Source organism: Macrosteles quadrilineatus, unplaced genomic scaffold (assembly GCF_028750875.1).
Source record: "Macrosteles quadrilineatus isolate MER2022 unplaced genomic scaffold, UCM_ALF_1.0 Scaffold_9__3_contigs__length_116548681, whole genome shotgun sequence".
Classification (NCBI taxonomy): Eukaryota; Metazoa; Arthropoda; class Insecta; order Hemiptera; family Cicadellidae; genus Macrosteles; species Macrosteles quadrilineatus.
Window position 1 is genome coordinate 78,478,023 of NW_026542602.1, and position 19,411 is coordinate 78,497,433.

At 37.0% G+C, this 19,411-nt stretch overlaps 2 protein-coding genes across 3 annotated transcripts in view; one reads left to right on the forward strand and one right to left on the reverse strand.

The window, feature by feature from the left end:
* Positions 1-142: 142 nt before the first annotated feature.
* Positions 143-19,411, reverse strand: part of LOC129004498 (dnaJ homolog subfamily C member 28) — a 20,205-nt gene continuing 936 nt past the window's right edge. Inside the window, exons 1-8 of one of the 2 annotated variants that reach the window (XM_054433104.1) lie at positions 14,634-14,743; positions 12,521-12,654; positions 8,186-8,317; positions 7,810-7,956; positions 6,113-6,327; positions 4,406-4,556; positions 3,943-4,144; positions 143-1,708 (exon numbers count right to left, since the gene is read on the reverse strand). In XM_054433104.1, the coding sequence (XP_054289079.1) occupies positions 1,518-1,708; positions 3,943-4,144; positions 4,406-4,556; positions 6,113-6,327; positions 7,810-7,956; positions 8,186-8,317; positions 12,521-12,649 (1,167 nt within the window). In that variant the 5' untranslated portion in view covers positions 12,650-12,654; positions 14,634-14,743 and the 3' untranslated portion in view covers positions 143-1,517. Of the gene's footprint in view, positions 1,709-3,942; positions 4,145-4,405; positions 4,557-6,112; positions 6,328-7,809; positions 7,957-8,185; positions 8,318-12,520; positions 12,655-14,633; positions 14,744-19,411 lie in introns of those variants that run through there. The other variant, XM_054433105.1, reaches the window with a different exon arrangement.
* Positions 14,913-19,411, forward strand: part of LOC129004499 (translocation protein SEC62) — an 18,551-nt gene continuing 14,052 nt past the window's right edge. Inside the window, exon 1 of the mRNA XM_054433106.1 lies at positions 14,913-15,067. Coding sequence (XP_054289081.1) covers positions 15,032-15,067 — 36 coding nt within the window. The 5' untranslated portion in view covers positions 14,913-15,031. The remainder of the gene's footprint in view (positions 15,068-19,411) is intronic.

Sequence of the window (19,411 nt, forward strand, 5' to 3'; positions counted from 1 at the left end):
ATTTGAATGGACCGTATTCTTGATTTCCTAGAATTCTAGTATTTAAAAAAGGAATAAGTATTTAGACAAAACAATGAAAAACGTAATATTATGGCAATAAGTAATAAAAGACAAAATAAGATTTGCATTTTATTAAAACAGTACAATAACAATAAAATGATAACAACCACCTATTTAAAGTTTGTCAAAATAATATCTTATGTATCTACGAGTAATACAGTAAAAACAGCATATAATATTTCACAAACGTATTAAAACTATAGAAATATTTACAAGTTTTCTGACCAATGTTTGTAGGGTCACCCCTTAAACTTTTAAAGTGTTAGATACAGGTTTTTAATTAGTAAGAAGGAAACTAATATAAATACATCTTTGATATAACTATAAAATTATCACAATATAGTATAAAATTACAAATATAATGAACAGAAGAATAGAAAATAAATTAATAATCAAAACAATATCCTTAGTAATACATCAATTTGTGTACAAAATGTGATTATGAAAATACATTTTTTTAGAATGTATAATAATGATTAAAATCATCTTCGGAAATGATTTATTTGAAAGTTTACTTGAACCCTGTTTACCCACGGCCACCTTTAACTCCAGGCTGCAACCTGGTAGAATTGGCAATGTTGCAAGTAGTTTTGTCTAGCGCCAGACGTCCCATAAGATAACATGGCAGACAGGTGACACCAGCTCATTAATTCGCGTATTATTCATTTAATTTTAAAGTTATGAACATAAATGTATTGAAAGATTGAAAATAAAACATATAGAATTGAAGTAAAATCTATTTTTGTACATTTAAAGTGGAGTCAATATTTTCATCGCCCAGTAACCAAGCTTCCATATTCTTAAAAAATACACAAATACCATTAGCTGCATCCAAAACAAAACAGCTGTTACTACCCTACTGGCGATGTTGCCACTTCGAAGGCCGCTGCATGGAGTTAAAGGTGGCCGTGGTTTATCCCAGAGTTTACAACAACATATTAAAAACATTAATTGTGAAGTCCATGGTCTAAGGGTGATATGAATTAGGTACATTATTTTGTTTTGATTGTCACATGTTTTGATACTAACCAATGTTCTTCAATCAGGCCATTGTAGCCAAATCTTGTTATAAATAAGGTTAGTGATAAATAAACACAAACTCTAGACTATTAAATATGCAAACATAATACACTTGAACTTCAGTTGATAAAAGTATTACTTTATCACAGAAAATCTTAAAGCTATGTCACAAGAAGATTACTAGCATTGACCATTGGATACTGTAGTAGACATCCCATCTTAATGGACCAGCTGTCGCCCACTTTTTATTAGAAAATAACATAGTTGTGTGAGCCAGTCGCAGGTTGCGCTAGTGTATAAAATTCTAGTTTCTACGTTATTTTTAGATCAGCACAATCTGTTGGTGGCTCACATAAAATACAAAGATTTTGGTTTAAAATGAGGCGACAAATTTAAAATTGGGATGGAATGTCTAGCTGTATCAATAGTCAAAGCTACTAGCCACTGAATATGGACATGATTTTATTGAGAAAATCTCCGCTACGATGTTCTTCACTTTGCTTACCTTGTAATTTTTCCTTTTTTTGCGGTAATGTAGGCATTTCCTTTGCAATTTTGGTCGCTTCTTTGTCCAGGTCAAAGAGCAGCATCTGGTTGTAAAGTAGGGGCACTACCAGGTTGAATTTTTCTGAAATATGCATAAGTTTAGAAACACTTCCATTGAAAGCTCCGCAGAATGGAAGCCCTAGTGGCATATCTAAAGTTATGTGCTAAATAATACAGTTCCAGACTAGTTCCTTAGAAGACAAGGGAGTTTTTCAACCGGTAGTCTGATGGAGGTTGAGCACACGGGAGACCGGCACTACTGAGAAAACATTAAGCCCCTCAATGTAGGCTATGTAGACGTATTATAATCTAATTTTTGTCAAGTAGATTTATAGAACAAAAACTTTGAGCTCTCTGCTTATAGTTTTCTAAAATGTAATTTTAGTTGGTGTCTATAGAATCCCTATTTCAGATTATCAAACTTTTTTAGACGGATTTAGTATTTTTATGGACTTTTTTAACTGTTCAATGAAATGGCGACCATACATAGTAGGTATTTTAAGCCAAGTATGAATGGAGATGAGTGTAGGATGAGTGGTGCGATCTTGTAGTCTTGTTAGTAACTAAGGCCGACATTCCTTAGCTGTTAATTAATAGCCCATACAGCTAATGGCAACTAAGGGACCAGTTTACAGTTTATAGTGGAATCCGAACCACATTTTTCCTTGGTAAATACGAATTGGTCTAATTATCAGGATAGTACTGCGGATAGTCGTAGTACTCACTCGTGCGGACGTTAATCCACACCAGGGAGTATCGCATCCAATAAATAACCAGAAATACACGCATATCATTATTTTGGAAGAGATTAATGTTTTAAAAAATTACAATAAACAAGTACAAATGCCTACAACATGTTCTAAAAAGCCATAATATGAAATGTTTCTTCACATTTCCCAACGAGTTTGTTTAAAAAAAAAATGTTTTTAATGTAGATTAGTCACATTTTTATTCATGGTTAGGAGTTCAATTATTTCAGTTTTGATTACACAATAACAGGGTGGCTAGTGAAATCACATTGAAAAATTCCCTGACTTTTCCCTGACAATTCCATGATTTTTTTTAAATTTTCCCTGATTGACAAATTCAAAATTACAATTCTAATACTAACTAATTCTTCAAAAGGACTAATCTTTTTCTGAAGAATATCTTATGTTTGTTTATATGAAAAACATTCATAAGATCTATAGATACAGGCTAGCTTATATTCAAACTTTGCAAGGTACCTTAGTAAAACTAAACTGATTTTGATAAGATGATACGAAGTTTATAAAAAAATTTAATTTGTACAAAAACACAAAATTTATTTGTATAGACATATTTCTTAGTTTTCACCCACACGGCACACGTACTCTCACTAGATCGACCTTTCCTAACAATTTTATTATTATAATTATTTTAAACCTTTTACAATTTTCCCTGACTTTTTCAGATATTTAATATTCCCTGACATTTCCAGGTTTTCCAGGTCACTAGCCACCCTGAATAAACATTTTTTATTACCTTTTTTTTGATAACCTTGACTAGGCAAGTAAACAAATTTTTTGTTCAGGTATTAACCCATTGGGGAAGGAATTAATGCGCTACCTGCAGCACCTACTGGCGGCAATTAATTTTACCGAATTTGTAGACTTTTACTCTAACTTAACTGCTATAGAAAGAAAACCTTAGGTAATAAATTAATAATTCTTTCACCATTTTGTTCACAGTAAAATTGTCTACAGAAAAGTGGCAATTGGATAGTCAAAGTTCTAAACAAATATATATATATAAAGATTATAAAAATAAAATTTTAAAAACAATATTTTGAAAGTAAACTTGATATACAAATTCCAAGATTAATCCAGACACCAAATAACACTACTATTATAAAGTTCAATCGATTCCCTACGTAGAAAAATCAAAAGTTGTGTGCTTTTATAAGTAATAACATTTTTTTTTTTAATTGTTTGTTTACCTTACCGCAGCTGATTTTTGGTGATATGTGGTTTCCATGGCAACACAAAATTGTTTGTTATTCGCTAAAATAAATGAGTAAATACGCAAATCAAGAAGCAAGATATTTATAAACATTATAATAGTAGGAAGAAACAAAAAGGGCGAAAAATAATAATAACTAAATAACTAATGGCGCTGCCTAGCGGTGACATGATCGGCACTCGTAAGTCGGCCGCCGGGCCTGCAGCGGCCGTAAGAGTAACGCTCGTAAGTCAGCGCCAATGGGTTAAGTTTTAGGTTTTGGTTTCGAGATACAATATTTCTGGTTTTTACTATCATTAGTAGCTATTTATACCTACAGTGTAGCAATTTCCTCACCTATTTTACCGTTGATTGTCTGCACATCCTCTCTGTAGTTCTTGACATTGTTGCTCCATCTCTCCTCCTGCTCTTCAGAGAGTGGGGGAGGGGGGAGTTGGTCTCTCACTCTCCGCAGTCTCTCTCTCAACCTCTCGATGTCCTCCCGTATCTCCTTCTGTAGCATGATCCACTCCGGCATGAACCCGTTGTCTATCATCACCTGTACATTGGTCGAGTGACTGTCACAATACATGATGCCTTTATATTTGTATCTACCTACCAATAGAACGTATAATTAATTGATGGCCAAATTAAAAATGTCTTCTGGGCCCAGAATCGAGCCCACAAGGGATCAAAATAAAATGAAAATAGCTACCTTCAGATTTGAAGGCAAACATTATAACCACTGGGTTGCTTAGATGGTTCAACAGTGTCTTTTTACTTACCACTAAATAGTCAGTTATAAATTGACCACGCTCACCTGGTTCAACTTGTGAGTGACCAGGTCAACATATGGATTGTGATGGTCCTGCTTGGTGGTCAGTGGCTTGCCTTTGCCTGACAGATTGTCAAACTCCCCCTTGGCCATTGACTCTTGTATCAGGTCCTCTACCAGCCTGTCCATGCCATACCTGCAGGCAAACAATTTAGTGATCAATCAAGCATAAACCAGCTCAAAAACTATTGGGAGCAAAACACCTAAAGCCATATGTCTGGGTTCCTCAGTCAGTAGCTTAACAGACTAAGAATCCTTGGCGTCAATGCATCAGTATTAATTGTGTTTTGCCTCCTGGCATCACTATTAATATCTTTTAGTGCGGATGAGATCACTCTTGTACTTTGCTGGCTCACCAATTGCTTTGCAGGATACGTTTCAGGCACACACCAAAAACTGTTTAATTACAGGAAATCAGTTTCCAGCTAGTTAAGATATCCCCTAAAACATTCCTAACAACTTATTTGTTGTCATCTCCAAGTTAGTATATGGAAATGTAAACAAACAAACCACTGATGATAAATCTTCAGATGCATACCAAGTTTTAATGTTGCAAGCTCGCTGCTTGTTCTTCACCACCAGTGCTTGTCCTCAATGACTGTCTTGTTGTAGTTTGGTCACACGGTGGCTGTATACATTCTCTACTGTCCTGGCCGCCCTATACTTCTGGTACTGCTTGTGCCTCTGTGTTGGAGTGCCTACCTGGTCTTGATGTTGCAAGCTCGCTGCTTGTTCTTCACCACCAGTGCTTGTCCTCAATGACTGTCTTGTTGTAGTTTGGTCACACGGTGGCTGTATACATTCTCTACTGTCCTGGCCGCCCTATACTTCTGGTACTGCTTGTGCCTCTGTGTTGGAGTGCCTACCTGGTCTTGATGTTGCAAGCTCGCTGCTTGTTCTTCACCACCAGTGCTTGTCCTCAATGACTGTCTTGTTGTAGTTTGGTCACACGGTGGCTGTATACATTCTCTACTGCCGTGGCCGCCCTCTGCATCTGGTACTACTTGTGCCTCTGTGTTGGAGTGCCTACCTGGTCTTGATGTTGCGAGCTCGCTGCTTGTTCTTCACCACCAGTGCTTGTCCTCAATGACTGTCTTGTTGTAGTTTGGTCACACGGTGGCTGTATACATTCTCTACTGCCGTAGCCGCCCTCTGCATCTGGTACTACTTGTGCCTCTGTGTTGGAGTGCCTACCTGGTCTTGATGTTGCGAGCTCGCTGCTTGTTCTTCACCACCAGTGCTTGTCCTCAATGACTGTCTTGTTGTAGTTTGGTCACACGGTGGCTGTATACATTCTCTACTGTCCTGGCCGCCCTATACTTCTGGTACTGCTTGTGCCTCTGTGTTGGAGTGCCTACCTGGTCTTGATGTTGCGAGCTCGCTGCTTGTCCTTCACCACTAGTGCTTGTTCCTCACTGAGAGTGTCTTGTTGTAGTTTGGTCACACGGTGGCTGTATACATTCTCTACTGCCGTAGCCGCCCTCTGCTTCTGGTACTGCTTGTGCCTCTGTGTACGAGTGCCTACCTGGTCTTGATGTTGCGAGCTCGCTGCTTATCCTTCACCACCAGTGCTTGTTCCTCACTGAGAGTGTCTTGTTGTAGTTTGGTCACACGGTGGCTGTATACATTCTCTACTGCCGTGGCCGCCCTCTGCTTCTGGTACTGCTTGTGCCTCTGTGTACGAGTGCCTACCTGGTTTTGATGTTGCGAGCTCGCTGCTTATCCTTCACCACTAGTGCTTGTTCCTCACTCAGAGTGTCTTGTTGTAGTTTGGTCACACGGTGGCTGTATACATTCTCTACTGCCGTAGCCGCCCTCTGCTTCTGGTACTGCTTGTGTCTTTGTGTAGGAGTGCCAACTCCCACCCCGTCATAGCTCAGATACTGTCGATGTTGTGGTGCTGTGTGCTGCAATAATTGTACAATTAGTTAAACCTGAGAATTTAATTTATTGTAAAGATAAAGGTGTATTTTAACTAGTTCTTCTTTCTTAAGTAATATACAGTTTGTCTACATTGGGGTATTGTTATTATTATACAAGATATTAGTAGGCTACAAGGTTTACAGATTTGCTCATACAAGATGTGAGTGATACATTTAACTAAGGGGCAGGTGGAATGGCCATGTTTTCAGTTTGAGTTATACCATGAGAGATAAGTTTGAATAGTGTTCTGGTTTAGTTCTTGTTTGTCATTTTTTGGCACAGTCTAAGTTCACTGTAAACAAGTATTTGTTTTAAAATGGTGTTTTTTTAAACTTGAAATTATACCTTAAAAATATAGAGTTTGATTACTCTACACAATATTTTTGCCATTACAATATAGTTTAATATATTTGTCGCTGAAAAAAAAAAAAGAAACTGAGAGAAAAATCTACGTTCAATCATATAAGACATGTTTAACATGTACGCTGCGGGTGGGTAAGTACTGACCCACGGTGATCGCAGCCCTCACGTGGCTGAATCAGTACTGACCCAAACTGCAGTGCATCAATCTGATATTCTGTTGCTCAGTGCCAGCCTGGCATCGGTCGAAAGCGGACCTATACCAAGTTAACGGGAAGTGTGACTTGCATTTTGTTGCGGTGTAGGTTGGTAATAAATTTCCCCGTAATATCTGGCAAGCTTAGAAATCAACTTGTTGTCCTGTCTTTCTCCCTCCAATTGGCAATACAATGGGACCGGCTAAGTTTCAAGCAGTGCTGCTATCTGTGGGTGTTTTAGCGAACTACGTAAAGTCTCGTCGTAACGCAGAACATCACCGCACGTTATTTGCTATTCTTCAGACCGAAATTTGAAAGCCAATCGCCTGGTAATCGGGTTTGTTCGAAGCTGCGCTGCACCTGGGCTACGCCTGCAATGGGGCGCAGCGAACCAGTTACCAGGCCTAAAACTACAACAGTATTTTCAAGAATTTTAACAAAAGTGAATTAATCCTACTAATATTATAAATGAGAAAGTTTGGATGTATGGATGTATGTATGTTTGTGACAAGTAAACACAAAAAAATACTGGTCGGATTGGGCTGAAATTTGGTGTGATGATAGCTCACATTCCCAATTAACATATGGACGCACTCTTATCGCAAAAGTCATTTCGGGCTCCGCCCCAATGGCTCTGGAGTTTCCCATGTTAACCTTATGAGTAATCATATTTAAAAGGAATAAAATATTTTCGTCAGCTGTTTCAAATACACAAGTTGGTTCTATGGTATTAAATAGCATTAACAAGTTATAAGGTTTACCAACAGGGTGTAGCCTAACTATTTTATACAACAAATGTAAAGACAAAAATTTTCTATTTTGTGTCCTCTTCCCATTGCAAAGCTTGGGTACAACAGCTAGTCAATAATAATTGTTAAATTTCTTTATAATCTAGATCAATTTACCCACCTTAATATCGTGCTCTACAACAGGAACGTTATCTTTTCCTTTTTTCTCCTTGTAATACAACCCATACTCTCCTGCGCTCTCGCTCCATCTGTCCGACCACCGTTCTGCGTGAAACTTCTGCTGGAGTTTCCGATAAGCCTTCTCAATCTGTGAAAAAAACAGCTTTGTGAAAGACCAACTAAACCAAACTTGTCAATTGCAAAAATAAATGGATGGATGGAATAGACAAAAGAAGTAACCTCAACAAAGTTTTTAGTACGATAGCTCCAATCAATCAGTTGGATAGAATCTGATCAAGATATTCTAAACTAATCGGGTTGACAAATATTCTTTGTAAAGGTAGGCTATGAAAGACTGGAACTAATTGTCACTCTACCTCCTGAAAACGCTGAGGGTCAGCATCCGTAGATCCGCTGTCAGGATGGTATCTCTTGACAAGTTTCAGAAACGCTTGCCTCACAGTCTCCTGATCACTATCTTCCTTCACCCCCAAGACATTGTAGCATCTCTGGAACCAGGCAAATCATTAACAGTAAACCAAGACTTAAAAACTAAAAACTGTTTCTCCTATGGTTCAGGACAGTGGAAACTACAGTGGAAATTGGACAGTTCAAACTAACATCAAGGGATCAAGCCTAGTTAAAGTTACAAAATCAAACATCTTAACTAGTTAAGTTTTGATAAGAAGGGTTTAAAGGTCACACCTACGATCGCATAGCTATACTTCAACCCTAGAGGGGGCGCATCGCCCAAAATAACACTAGGGTACATCGATCTATTTGACCAAATTAAAATTATTTTAAGAAAAAAGGATAATTGATGAAAACCAAGTAAAATAAGGAAAATAAGTAGCCTACATTATGATATCTAAATTGTTATTCTAAGAAAAACAGCATCATTTTACATTATGGAAATAGAAAATACGTCTTTACAAGTTACAAAGCTTACACTTGATCACCCTCAATCTGTTCTCCAAGATAATATCCTCTATTTATTGCACAAACAGGTAGTGGTATTTTGGTATTACACGGAGGCCAGACATTTTACAGCGCCCTGCGGCGGTTATGTTAGGTTAGGTTATCATAAATATATTTATAGGAATTTTCCCGTTTCGCTATGAATTGAACAATAGCAGATGAGTCATACTTTCTATTTATGATAAACCAACCTAACATAACCGCCGCAGCATGCTGTATAAGGTTGGCCTCCGTACAATACCAAAGTACCCACCAATATTTAGCAAAAAAAGAATATGGTAAAAGGCCATCGACCGATGACTGATGCTTGATACAGAATATACATTTTTCATCCTGTCAACAACGTCGACCCCACTCTTTACTAGATTGTAAAATGTTGAAATCTCAGGCTTGGCAGCATCGTCAGTGGTAGGATGTATAGCATCTGTTTCATGCATGGTAGAGGGCAGAAGAACATTTTCTTTTTCTTAGGTTTGTACAGTAATACTGTAGTTGACGGCTGAAATTCAAACATGCTGCCATTCTATAGTAGGTCAGTAGAACTTTCAAAAATCAATGGTAGCCTAGCTGTGGTTTGTATGGTAGGCCTACCAAGAACAGTCCGATTAAAAAAAAAAATAACATGGGTCTGATGGGTTGAATTGGTGATGACGAAATAACAACAAAATATTAACAGAAAATCAAAACAAATGGAAGATATTGAGGTGCCCATCCCCCCCGAACCCCTGCGCAATCCCCCCCCCCGCCCCCCCAAGCCAAAGGAGTAGTCCCCTCAATTTATGTTGTCGTCTATTTAAACCATCGATCTCTATTATTAGAGATCGATGATTTAAATGATTTAAACCTACCCTCCCCCCACCAATTTATCTGACAATTTTCCCTTTACCTCATAAAACGAGTATTTAAAGTATTTAGTAAACTTGAGGTACAAAAAACAAACTTGCTGATTGAGAATCAAAATTAAATGTTTAATAGGAAACGTCATTTAACAATACATATCTAACTAATGGTTGAATTAGAAGTTTTTCGATTTACAATTCCGAATTTGTATTGTCAGCCAACATGTGCACAGTATTGCTATAGACAACGTCTACAAAACGTTCAACAATATACTCGGTGAATTACTCTACTCCAACACAGTACTGTAACTGTACAATATATTAGGTGGCGTTAATTTTTACAGGGCTTAAGAATTCAAACAGCTTTAAAGTGTATTAATAATACTTTGTTTCAAAATTATAGGCAGAGTCACAAAATAAGACATGCTCGCCACTTCCAGGCTGCCTTCTACAAAAATCGCCGGGCAAAATACCATGCCACCAGAACAAAAGGTTTTTGTGACAAAGTAATCTTATAATTCATTTTTATAGCTCCAGGATTGCCTTTTATGACTAAAATGGTAGGAACGCATCTTGTCAGACAATCCGTTTGTACACTAAACACGAAACGATAACAGATAAGCCTATCAATTCACACGTGTATATTGCCGCGGGCAGGACTGAAGTAAACTGAATCTGGTTATGACAGAAAGATGTGGTCACTGGATTGTCGTCTGTGTTATCAAAAGCTGATATTGGACTAATTGTAGTGACGGAGGAGAGTGTTGAAAATATAATGGGATTCATAATTGAGTTTTCCATTCAAAATTATTGACAATAATAACCAATTTATATGCTGGATATAAATTATGGTCTCGAAATTCTACAGTACTGCACGAAAGGAAATTTATTCAATACTTTGAGGAGTTTGAAATATATAAATACATAAAACTGGGGACAGCACAAAATTTTTGAGTGAAAACACTCAATTAATTATGAATCCCAATATATTTTCAACACTCTTCTCAGTCACTACAATAGTCCAATATCAGCTGTTGAAAACGCAGACGACAATCCAGAGGACGTGTCGGTCCGTCATAACCTTAACCTGATTCAGTTTACTTCCAGTCCTGCCGACGGCAATGTACACGCTTGAATTGATAGGCCTATCTGTAATCGTTAGGTGTTTTGTGTTAAATGTTTGTAACGTATTCTGACGACACCTCCAGAAGGGGATCTTTTGTAAATCCTGACGATGGTGGAGTTAAAGAACCAAAAACATATGTAGCAAGTAAAATTCGACACTGGCATCGATTGTCTGACAAGGTGCTTTACCATTCTTAGAAGCAATCTTAATTACGAACGGCAAAATGTTGTTGGTGTTGATAGTGAGCTACTTAGAAACACTTTTTCGGGCTGCTTGTACAAAATTATACAGGGCGACCTCTAGGAACATATTATATAAAAAAACTTATAGAAACTTTTCTTATGGAGATTTAACATGGGACAACATTTTAAAGCTTACGACAGCTAGCCTGATCATTGATCATACTACTGGACCGAATTACACGCGGTTGGTACCAAATGTAATTGTCTCTATATTTGTCTATTTTGCTTCGATTTCAGATATTACTTGACTAAGTGTTTTAAAAAAAGAAATTAAAAAATCTATTGATAATTTAACATGGGGTAAAATTTTAAGTCTAATAGGAGCGTGATCTGGAGATCTATTGGACAGATTTACATGCAGGTTGTGTTAAATGAAATGTTTCCCATGTGCCTGAAAAGTTAACTATTCCTTTAGCGAATCTTATATATTAAAAAACATTTGGAAAACTTATGACAATTAGCCTGACCTTATTAATGGGACGATTTACACACACGTTGTACCAAAAGAAGGTTATGGAAGAAATTCTAATCGCATGTTTTATTTACAGCGTGGGGTTAAAATAGAGAAGTTTGCAAAATACATACTTTTGGTCAAGTTTTTGACAACGGGGCGAGCTCTCGTCATCTCTAAAACATAATTAATAAAAATATAATTATCTCACTATCAACATCATGATCGCTTTGAGTAACTTTTAACACTCTGAAGTTTTCACAATGCCCGTTTTAGCACATTGATACAGTTAACCCCTAGCCAGCATTATTTTGACATTGATTTCAGTTCTATTTATATAGTACTGATACTTTTAATGGACCACGCAAAAACAAAATTACGTCATACAAATAATACCTGCATGGTTTGTTAAGTTAATCATATTTAACTGCTTCAACTCTTGATCTGTAAATTTGCAATCTTCCAACTACAGTTAGGCCTAATATGAATTGATCTACTATTTTATACAGATGGATTAGCAGACACATAAAGTGTATATTAACCATTTGAGGTCGAAATTCTTTTTTAATTTTTCTGCGACTGTATAGGTTGCCATTCGAGCAGTCAGGAAAATGGCGCCCGGCGACCTATACTCGCCATTCAACTGCAAAGAGAAAGTTTTTAATTTTTCTTTTAGTATAAGTTAGGTTGTCATTTTTGAGCAGTTGGGAAAATGGTGGGCGGCGACCTATAGCCTACTTGCCATTCGACCGCAAAGGGTTAAAAAAATTACGTATTTGGTGCGTGTCTTATTTGGACACTTAACTGATTTTATCAGAAAAAAAACAAGCTTCCTGAAATGTTAAAATCTAAATTTCTTGATTTCTCATGCTATTTTTAGAGTTGGTAGACATAACATTCACAGATTGATACTAACTACCTTACTCGCTAAAAAGATCTATAGATCATTTAACATAGATCAATTAACAGAAAATGCTACTGACACTACGTACCTAAGTTACCTACAATAAGTTATTGGTCAGAGTTTGAATTAAAAGAGTCAAATAAAAATTAACCTTAAATTTTTTAAATTTTACCGTGTATTCTGCAGAGCGGAGTTGAGTTGCATAGAAGCGTATTGCTGATCTGTCTTCAATAAAACAATAGCAGCAACGAAGGAGTTTTCCATTTTTCAACAGAGGAAACCGACGAACTACAAGCTCCATAAAACCTGCACAAAGAAGAGCGTTGATATAGGCCTTATGTAATAAAAACTGTAAAAAATTTGAATTTGCATAAGGTTGACTTCAATATAATATCGATGTGGTAAACAGGAATTGCAAGAGATTGTTTATTTGCTTTCTTGAGTCGTTTGATGCCATGTTGTAAGATGTGATTGAAACAGTATAAACAATGATTATCTAATTCCAGCCTTGAATGTAGTTTTCGTTGTTTATAGTCTATTTATGATTGTTTTTGTTGTTAAATTGTCTATTTATATTGTTTTTCATGAACATGCCTGTATAGCTGTCACCTCCTGTATATCATGTATATTTATTCATCAAAACTGTGTTGTTATCGTATTTCATATTATTTATTAGTATTTCATACTTGTTATAATATTTAATTATTGATCGCACTTACCTATTTCACTTTAAGTCACAATTCATTTGCATAATCTCAACTCAACTCTCTTGTAAAATGGCGTTTGCCGTGTATGTAGCCTAATAAATAAATAAATAAAATAAAAAAATATCTTTTTCAGCCTGTTTATATGCTTTTGTACCATTATTTATTTGCATGATGTGTAAGTTTAGGTGTTCCAAGATCTTGTACAGCAATTGTTTACTTTTGGTTGACTGAACTTGACTTGTACTTCTACCAGTACCTATGTATTTATATAATTTGACGGTGTCTCATGCATTTATATAATGTCTATAGATGAATAAATATCATTTCAGTGACTTTTTAAATTCTATTTGTTTTAGTTGCTAGTAACAGCATTCAAAGGCCTAAATTACTCGGCCCTAAGTCACAAAAATTAAGTTGACAAGTCGCAGCTCACAGTCAGGAAATCACCAAATCACTGATTTGCCATACAGCGCTGGTAAAATTAATCAATGCAACCATTGTATCACTCTTCAAGTCTCAAAAGCTGAGTTAACTTATCGATTAACTTACCTACGTAAGTTACCTGTTGTAACATGTGAGTCTAATCCTTACAGTAACTTAAGGCTTACTATTTCTTGAGGCTGCACTTTACTTTACGTCCTACACTCATTCAAATTAATAACTTACATCGATTGATATATTGCTTATTTCATTCTATATCAAGTTTGGTTAATTAGGTTGAAACCTAACTGAACTAAATTAACCCTTTGAGTGCCAACGTCCGGGGAACCGGACGTTTTTAAAACGAGCCAAAAGTGCCGACGTCCGGCCGACCGGACGTTTTTAGAACGGCTGACCGGACGTTTCGTAATGATCGAACAGTTGTCATAACAACCGAATGGATACTCGGATTCTTTTAACCCATATATTAACATTGAGTCGAAAGTTACTAGATGCGATACATCGATTTTTGTTGGTCAAAATATTGAAAATTCGATTTTTACAAAATTTTAACCTAAAAATCGCCAGATCGCGCTCGGCATTTTTAGCGCGACCTTCGGGAAAAATCATCGGCATTTTTTGAGCGTTACTTTTATTTCTTGCCTGGCACTCTAAGGGTTAACCGAATGAAATAATCGATATAGGTATCAATATTTTTCATTTGAATGAGTGTAGGACGTAAGTGCAGCCTTTCTTGACCTTGACAATAAATTAGGCTACACCGTATTGGTGTAGGCAAATGAAAATTACCAACAAGAGGCCTAGGCCTAGATGAAAATCAAGCAACTTCTGGCCTAAAAATTTCAGTCTTAAAGTTTAGACCGATGACAGGAGATGTTAAGTTAGGTAATAAACAACAACCTATAAATTATTAAGGTAAAGCTGATTTAGTATTTTATAGTTTTAAAACCCTGTTTACATTTCTGTCATGACAGTGTAAACACAATAGGCTAGGTCTAAGTTTTAAGAGATTGAAACTACACCTAACTTAAATCAAGTTGTGTTCTAAATTAGTAAACCAGAAGCATATTATTTCGTTTGGGTGTTTTCCAGCGAAATAGCAATAAGTTATAAGTTATTTTTTAAAGTATTTCTTACCGAAAGTAATCTGACGGTGACTTAATGAGGTTATGTTTTGTGACCTATCTCGTACTCGTTTAAAAACTCAAGTTCAAGAAGAGCCAAGAGCACAGACCAACTTACGTATTATTTGTATGTTTATTATTTTGATTTTGTTTTTTGTTTATATCATGTACAATCAGCTGATTATTCTGCTGTCAAATGAAAAGTCATGTAAAGAGCTAAACTTCGAAAAAACTAAATTTATTGTAAAAAGTTAGTTTGAGACAGTGTTATGTCGTTTGAAACTTAATAAAAAGGTTTTTAAGTTTTTAAAACCAAAACAAGAGGAAAGGTTTTGTTAAACTTTATTATTATAACGGTACCACATAACGGTAGTTAGTGCTGGTTTTGACATCAAAGTAGTGATTGTCATCATGGCTGAAAAACGTAAAGGAAGGAAACGAAGAGAGGTAATTTTTCTTTAAATAATTATTCATGTTTACTCTCTTAACATTTTACCTTACGCATCGCGCTACAATATACACTAAATTCAGTAATTTGAATCTAAATACTCCCAGACTTCGGAGTGAGTTACCGGGCATCCATCTCGACTTAACTTAGGCCCTTGGAGAGAATGACACAACTTCAGATGACGTTGCTTACTTATAAAAGCTTAGGGTGCGAAACGTTTTTTAACACTTTACTTTGGTTGTGCCACTATAAAACATTCGTTTAAAGACCATTCATAGGTTTTCAAATCAAATTACTGAGCTTCATTGAGTAAAATAATCGCTATGGGCCAGGCATAAGTTGTAGAATGTTGAGCTAGGCCTAGGCTAAACATGTAAGAAAGAACAACGGTGATTCATACGAAGTTATGCTTTTTTTATCTAACTAGCGTGGTGACAGTGAAAGATTTACCCCAGTTACAGTATCAGGTAGGTACAGTACTCACCGCTCTTTGGTCATAGGTAAATAGGCTAAGTAACTTCAATTACTTACCTAGGCCTAAGGTACAGAATTTTTGTACAAATCAATAGACCTACTTATCTTACATCCGTTTTAAAATAGGACTGGTCCCGTTCAGTGCTGTTACATTTGGGCTAGAATACTTAATTTAACTTAGTTTGTACTTGTTGAACAGTTTCAAATGCCTGGTAAATAGGCCTATCATTGGCGGATGATCTATAACGACTTTGGTAAGTTACGTAGGCCTATAATTCAGGTTGGCCTAAACTTAGTTCTTTCGTGTCTAAGTTAAATAAGTTTAGACACTTCCCTTACAAACTTTTTGGACAGCCTGTAAGTGTCAAGTTAGTTCCGCTGAGAACTTCTTCAGAAGCCTGCCCCCCCCCCCCCCCCCCCGAAATAATGGATATGAAGAAAAATAGGTACCACAATATGAATTATTTATTATGAATCATGCGAGAAGTCTTCGCTGTGGCAGACATTGATAAGTTAGTTTGTGCGAGTTCGGGTTGATTCAGTCCAACTCGAGGTCCCGCCTGCCACCCGGCTATCTTCGCTTGGTGCAACAGTGACCGCTATAGCTAGAGTCCAGCATATCCACCAGCGACAGGGAAGGGGGAGTAATGAAGAGTTCAGTGGTACAAGCGTCTACTTAAAGCCTGACTAACTAAACCAAAAATTAAAATCATTGCAAACGAAAAAAAAAAACGGGCCGCTGAAAAAGGGAACTAGTTTTTTCATGTGAAGTAGGTATGTGATCTGTCGTCTGTTTTGTTTCACTCTCTCCCGCTTCACTAGCTGTTTGTTAGCTTAGCTTTCTCTTAAACTATCTACGGTATTGAATTTGATATATATAGTAAAAAATATACCGTGACACACTATCGTATATCACTCCGTACATCGGACCGATCTTTTCTTTGGTCTTTCGCCAAAAAACCGCCTCCAGAGCGCTCGTCTCCCTGCTCGGCCTGATGACTGAACGTTGTCTGGATCGGTGTACGGACCCCTGACACACTATCGAACATGATCCCTTCGACCTCCCTTCTCTCTTCTCCCTGCTCAGTTCGGGGTCTTGTTCGGGGAAAGGATGGATAGTGTATTACTGTCTTAAACCCTGTTATAAGTTTGGTACAGACCCTTTTATTTTATTAGTGCTAATAATTTCTTAAATTCGGAAGTCAATTTGGATGTGATTTTTTATTTCTTCTATAGCCTAAATCAGACACTTTCAGGGCCTATCGTCTTAGTTAGGCAGCATCAATCTCTGTCAGGAATCACAAATAAATCAAATGCCATGGATAACAGTTATGTTTAACTTTTAGCTTATAATTTAAGTTTTAAGTTGGTTTCTGTTATTGAATGGTGTGGTTTTAGTATTTTTTTTAGAATTGAGGTTATTGGTGAAGGAGGTTCTTCTTTTTCAGTGGCCAGTTGTTTTTTATTTTTTTTATTTTATTTTTTTTTTTTGTTTTCAATAAGTTAAGCTACGCGCGCACTACGGACGGTCGGTATACGGCACGGACGGCATTTTTAAGAGGGGGTGCGCGCACTAGGGCGGCTCGGCACGGACGGACGGGACGGGACATCCGCACACCCGCAATTTAGGACAGTTGACAGTCTGCGAGCTAAAAATAAAGTGGTGATAGTAGGTTTAATTTTAGCAGAGGAAGAGGAGACAAGAAGGTGCAAGCAAAGATTTTAGATACACCACAAAAACAGGAAAAGACTAAGTTTTGGAGAGTTCCACACCTTGTTTCCTGATCTTGTAGAAGGATTATGTGTAAAACTTACCTGATTGTTTCATAATAGATCATATTTCTGCCCATATATTGTCACGTCGGACGTTATTAAAATATTCCGGATGTCGCATGTTGTACAGTTTCGGGTATTTCTCGACGAGAAAAATCAACTTACTAACATCTATGTTTACAACATACGAAAACACTGCTACTTTGACAGAGATCAGTTGAGAATGGCGGATGTCCCGTGCCGCCCGCCCGGTTAGTGTGCAGTACTCCCGGTCGGTACGGGCGTCACGGCAGCTCGGAAATGTCCTGGAGTTCTGTCTCCCGGACTTTTTAACAAACAGCGGAAGCTGCCGAACGTCCGTTGCCGGCCGTACCGCCGTAGTGGGCGCACTCATATGACTTTCAATGTTATTAACTTTAAAAAATTGCCGTGCCGCCGTAGTGCGCGCGCAGCTTTAAGTGATCAGTCAGGCTGTAGGCGCTTGTGTTCATCGGAAGCCATTGTTATTGTTTGTAATTTACATCTGCTTGACATATATTGTACTGAAATGTTAAGGTTTTGCAGTTCGCTCAAAAGAATGGTACAGTAGTTAGAACCCCTCCGAATATGATAATCACAATCACATATTTGACTCCTTAGGTTCGGATAAGTGTTTACAGATGGGATGACACACTGTTAAATCTTGACCAATGTTTTTTTATTTATTAATTGAGATTTTTTTCATCTGGCTTGAACTGATACATTTTTATGATTTAAAGGAACGATATGATGATACAGCATAATCTCGGTAAAATAAATTTAGCACAAATTACCACAGCAAAACTGAGATAAAGTATCATCGCGTGTCTACCTGGAATTACTTAATCTAACCTTAAATTAATCCCGGCCCCCCACCCCCCTCCCCAAAAATTCTATATCCGCCACTGAGTGTAATACCGGCTTTATGAATCATGTTGAAAAGTTAAAAAGTCGGGACCACGAGAGTCTGCAGTTGTCAGCAGCCAATCACAAGACAAGGCTAGTGCACCATTGCATTATCGCTCGTTGAAGACACTTAATTAAAATACTAAACAATATTTTCAAATCAGCTGGTATTATTAGATTTGGGGAGCGAGCTGGTGTAGTGGTTAGAGCGCGTGACTTCAGTCCCTGAGGTCCCGGGTTCGATCCCCGCCAAGTCACCAATGGATTTTATCTAAATTGTGATAATGCCGCAACCCCTAGGTCTAGCCTGAAGTAATGTGAAAAACAATCCCAGGCTCGTGCCTAGGACAAAAAAAAATTAGATTTGGCAACCCCGCACTGTCCTCATTGGCTCCTTCGTAAAAGGCTCAACTCCCTCAACTGCAGACACTCGTGACCCTGACTGTAGGTCATTAACATCCCAGGGCGCTACCGTAGTGCGCATGCGCGTATTCGGCGATGCGAGCTAGACGTAGACCATGTTAAATAGTTTTAAGCTTAGTTTCATCGTCTACTGTTGAATTTTATTAGTTTCTAAACATTGTCTATTTTTGTTAATATTTGGTAATGTATTTAACCTAGAAGGAAAGAGACGACTTGTATTTAAGGACAATTTTTTTTTAAGGACGAAGCACCTGTACAAACATTTTATAGGCTAATACGTTGTACGTTTTGTGCCAATAAATTCATTCATTCATATTAAACAGGTATATTTACACGATTAGAATAGAAACTTGCTACAAGAGTTAAAATAATAAATTAAAATAGCCTAATAAGTTTGTGTAACTAACCTGGAATATTCTATCTGATTGACTGAATCATTACGCTTCTGGTAGGCCTATCACATAAACTAGTAAAGTGTTTGAAGTAGGTAAATTATTAAATGCACTAAAAAGAAAGCTTTTAATCCAACTACTCCAATAAAAGGATATTAGACTATTGTTTTTTTACACACTACATTCCAACATGCACTGTTTAGAGTATGTGATCCATCACTTAAGTAATTACCATAAAAAGTTATTTTTCATAATATAGGTACTACAAGCTTGTCCCAAGTGGCTTTATCATCTAAAAGCATAAACTAAATGTATTATTCAAAGAGAATTCTATTAATACTCAAATATAATATTGCA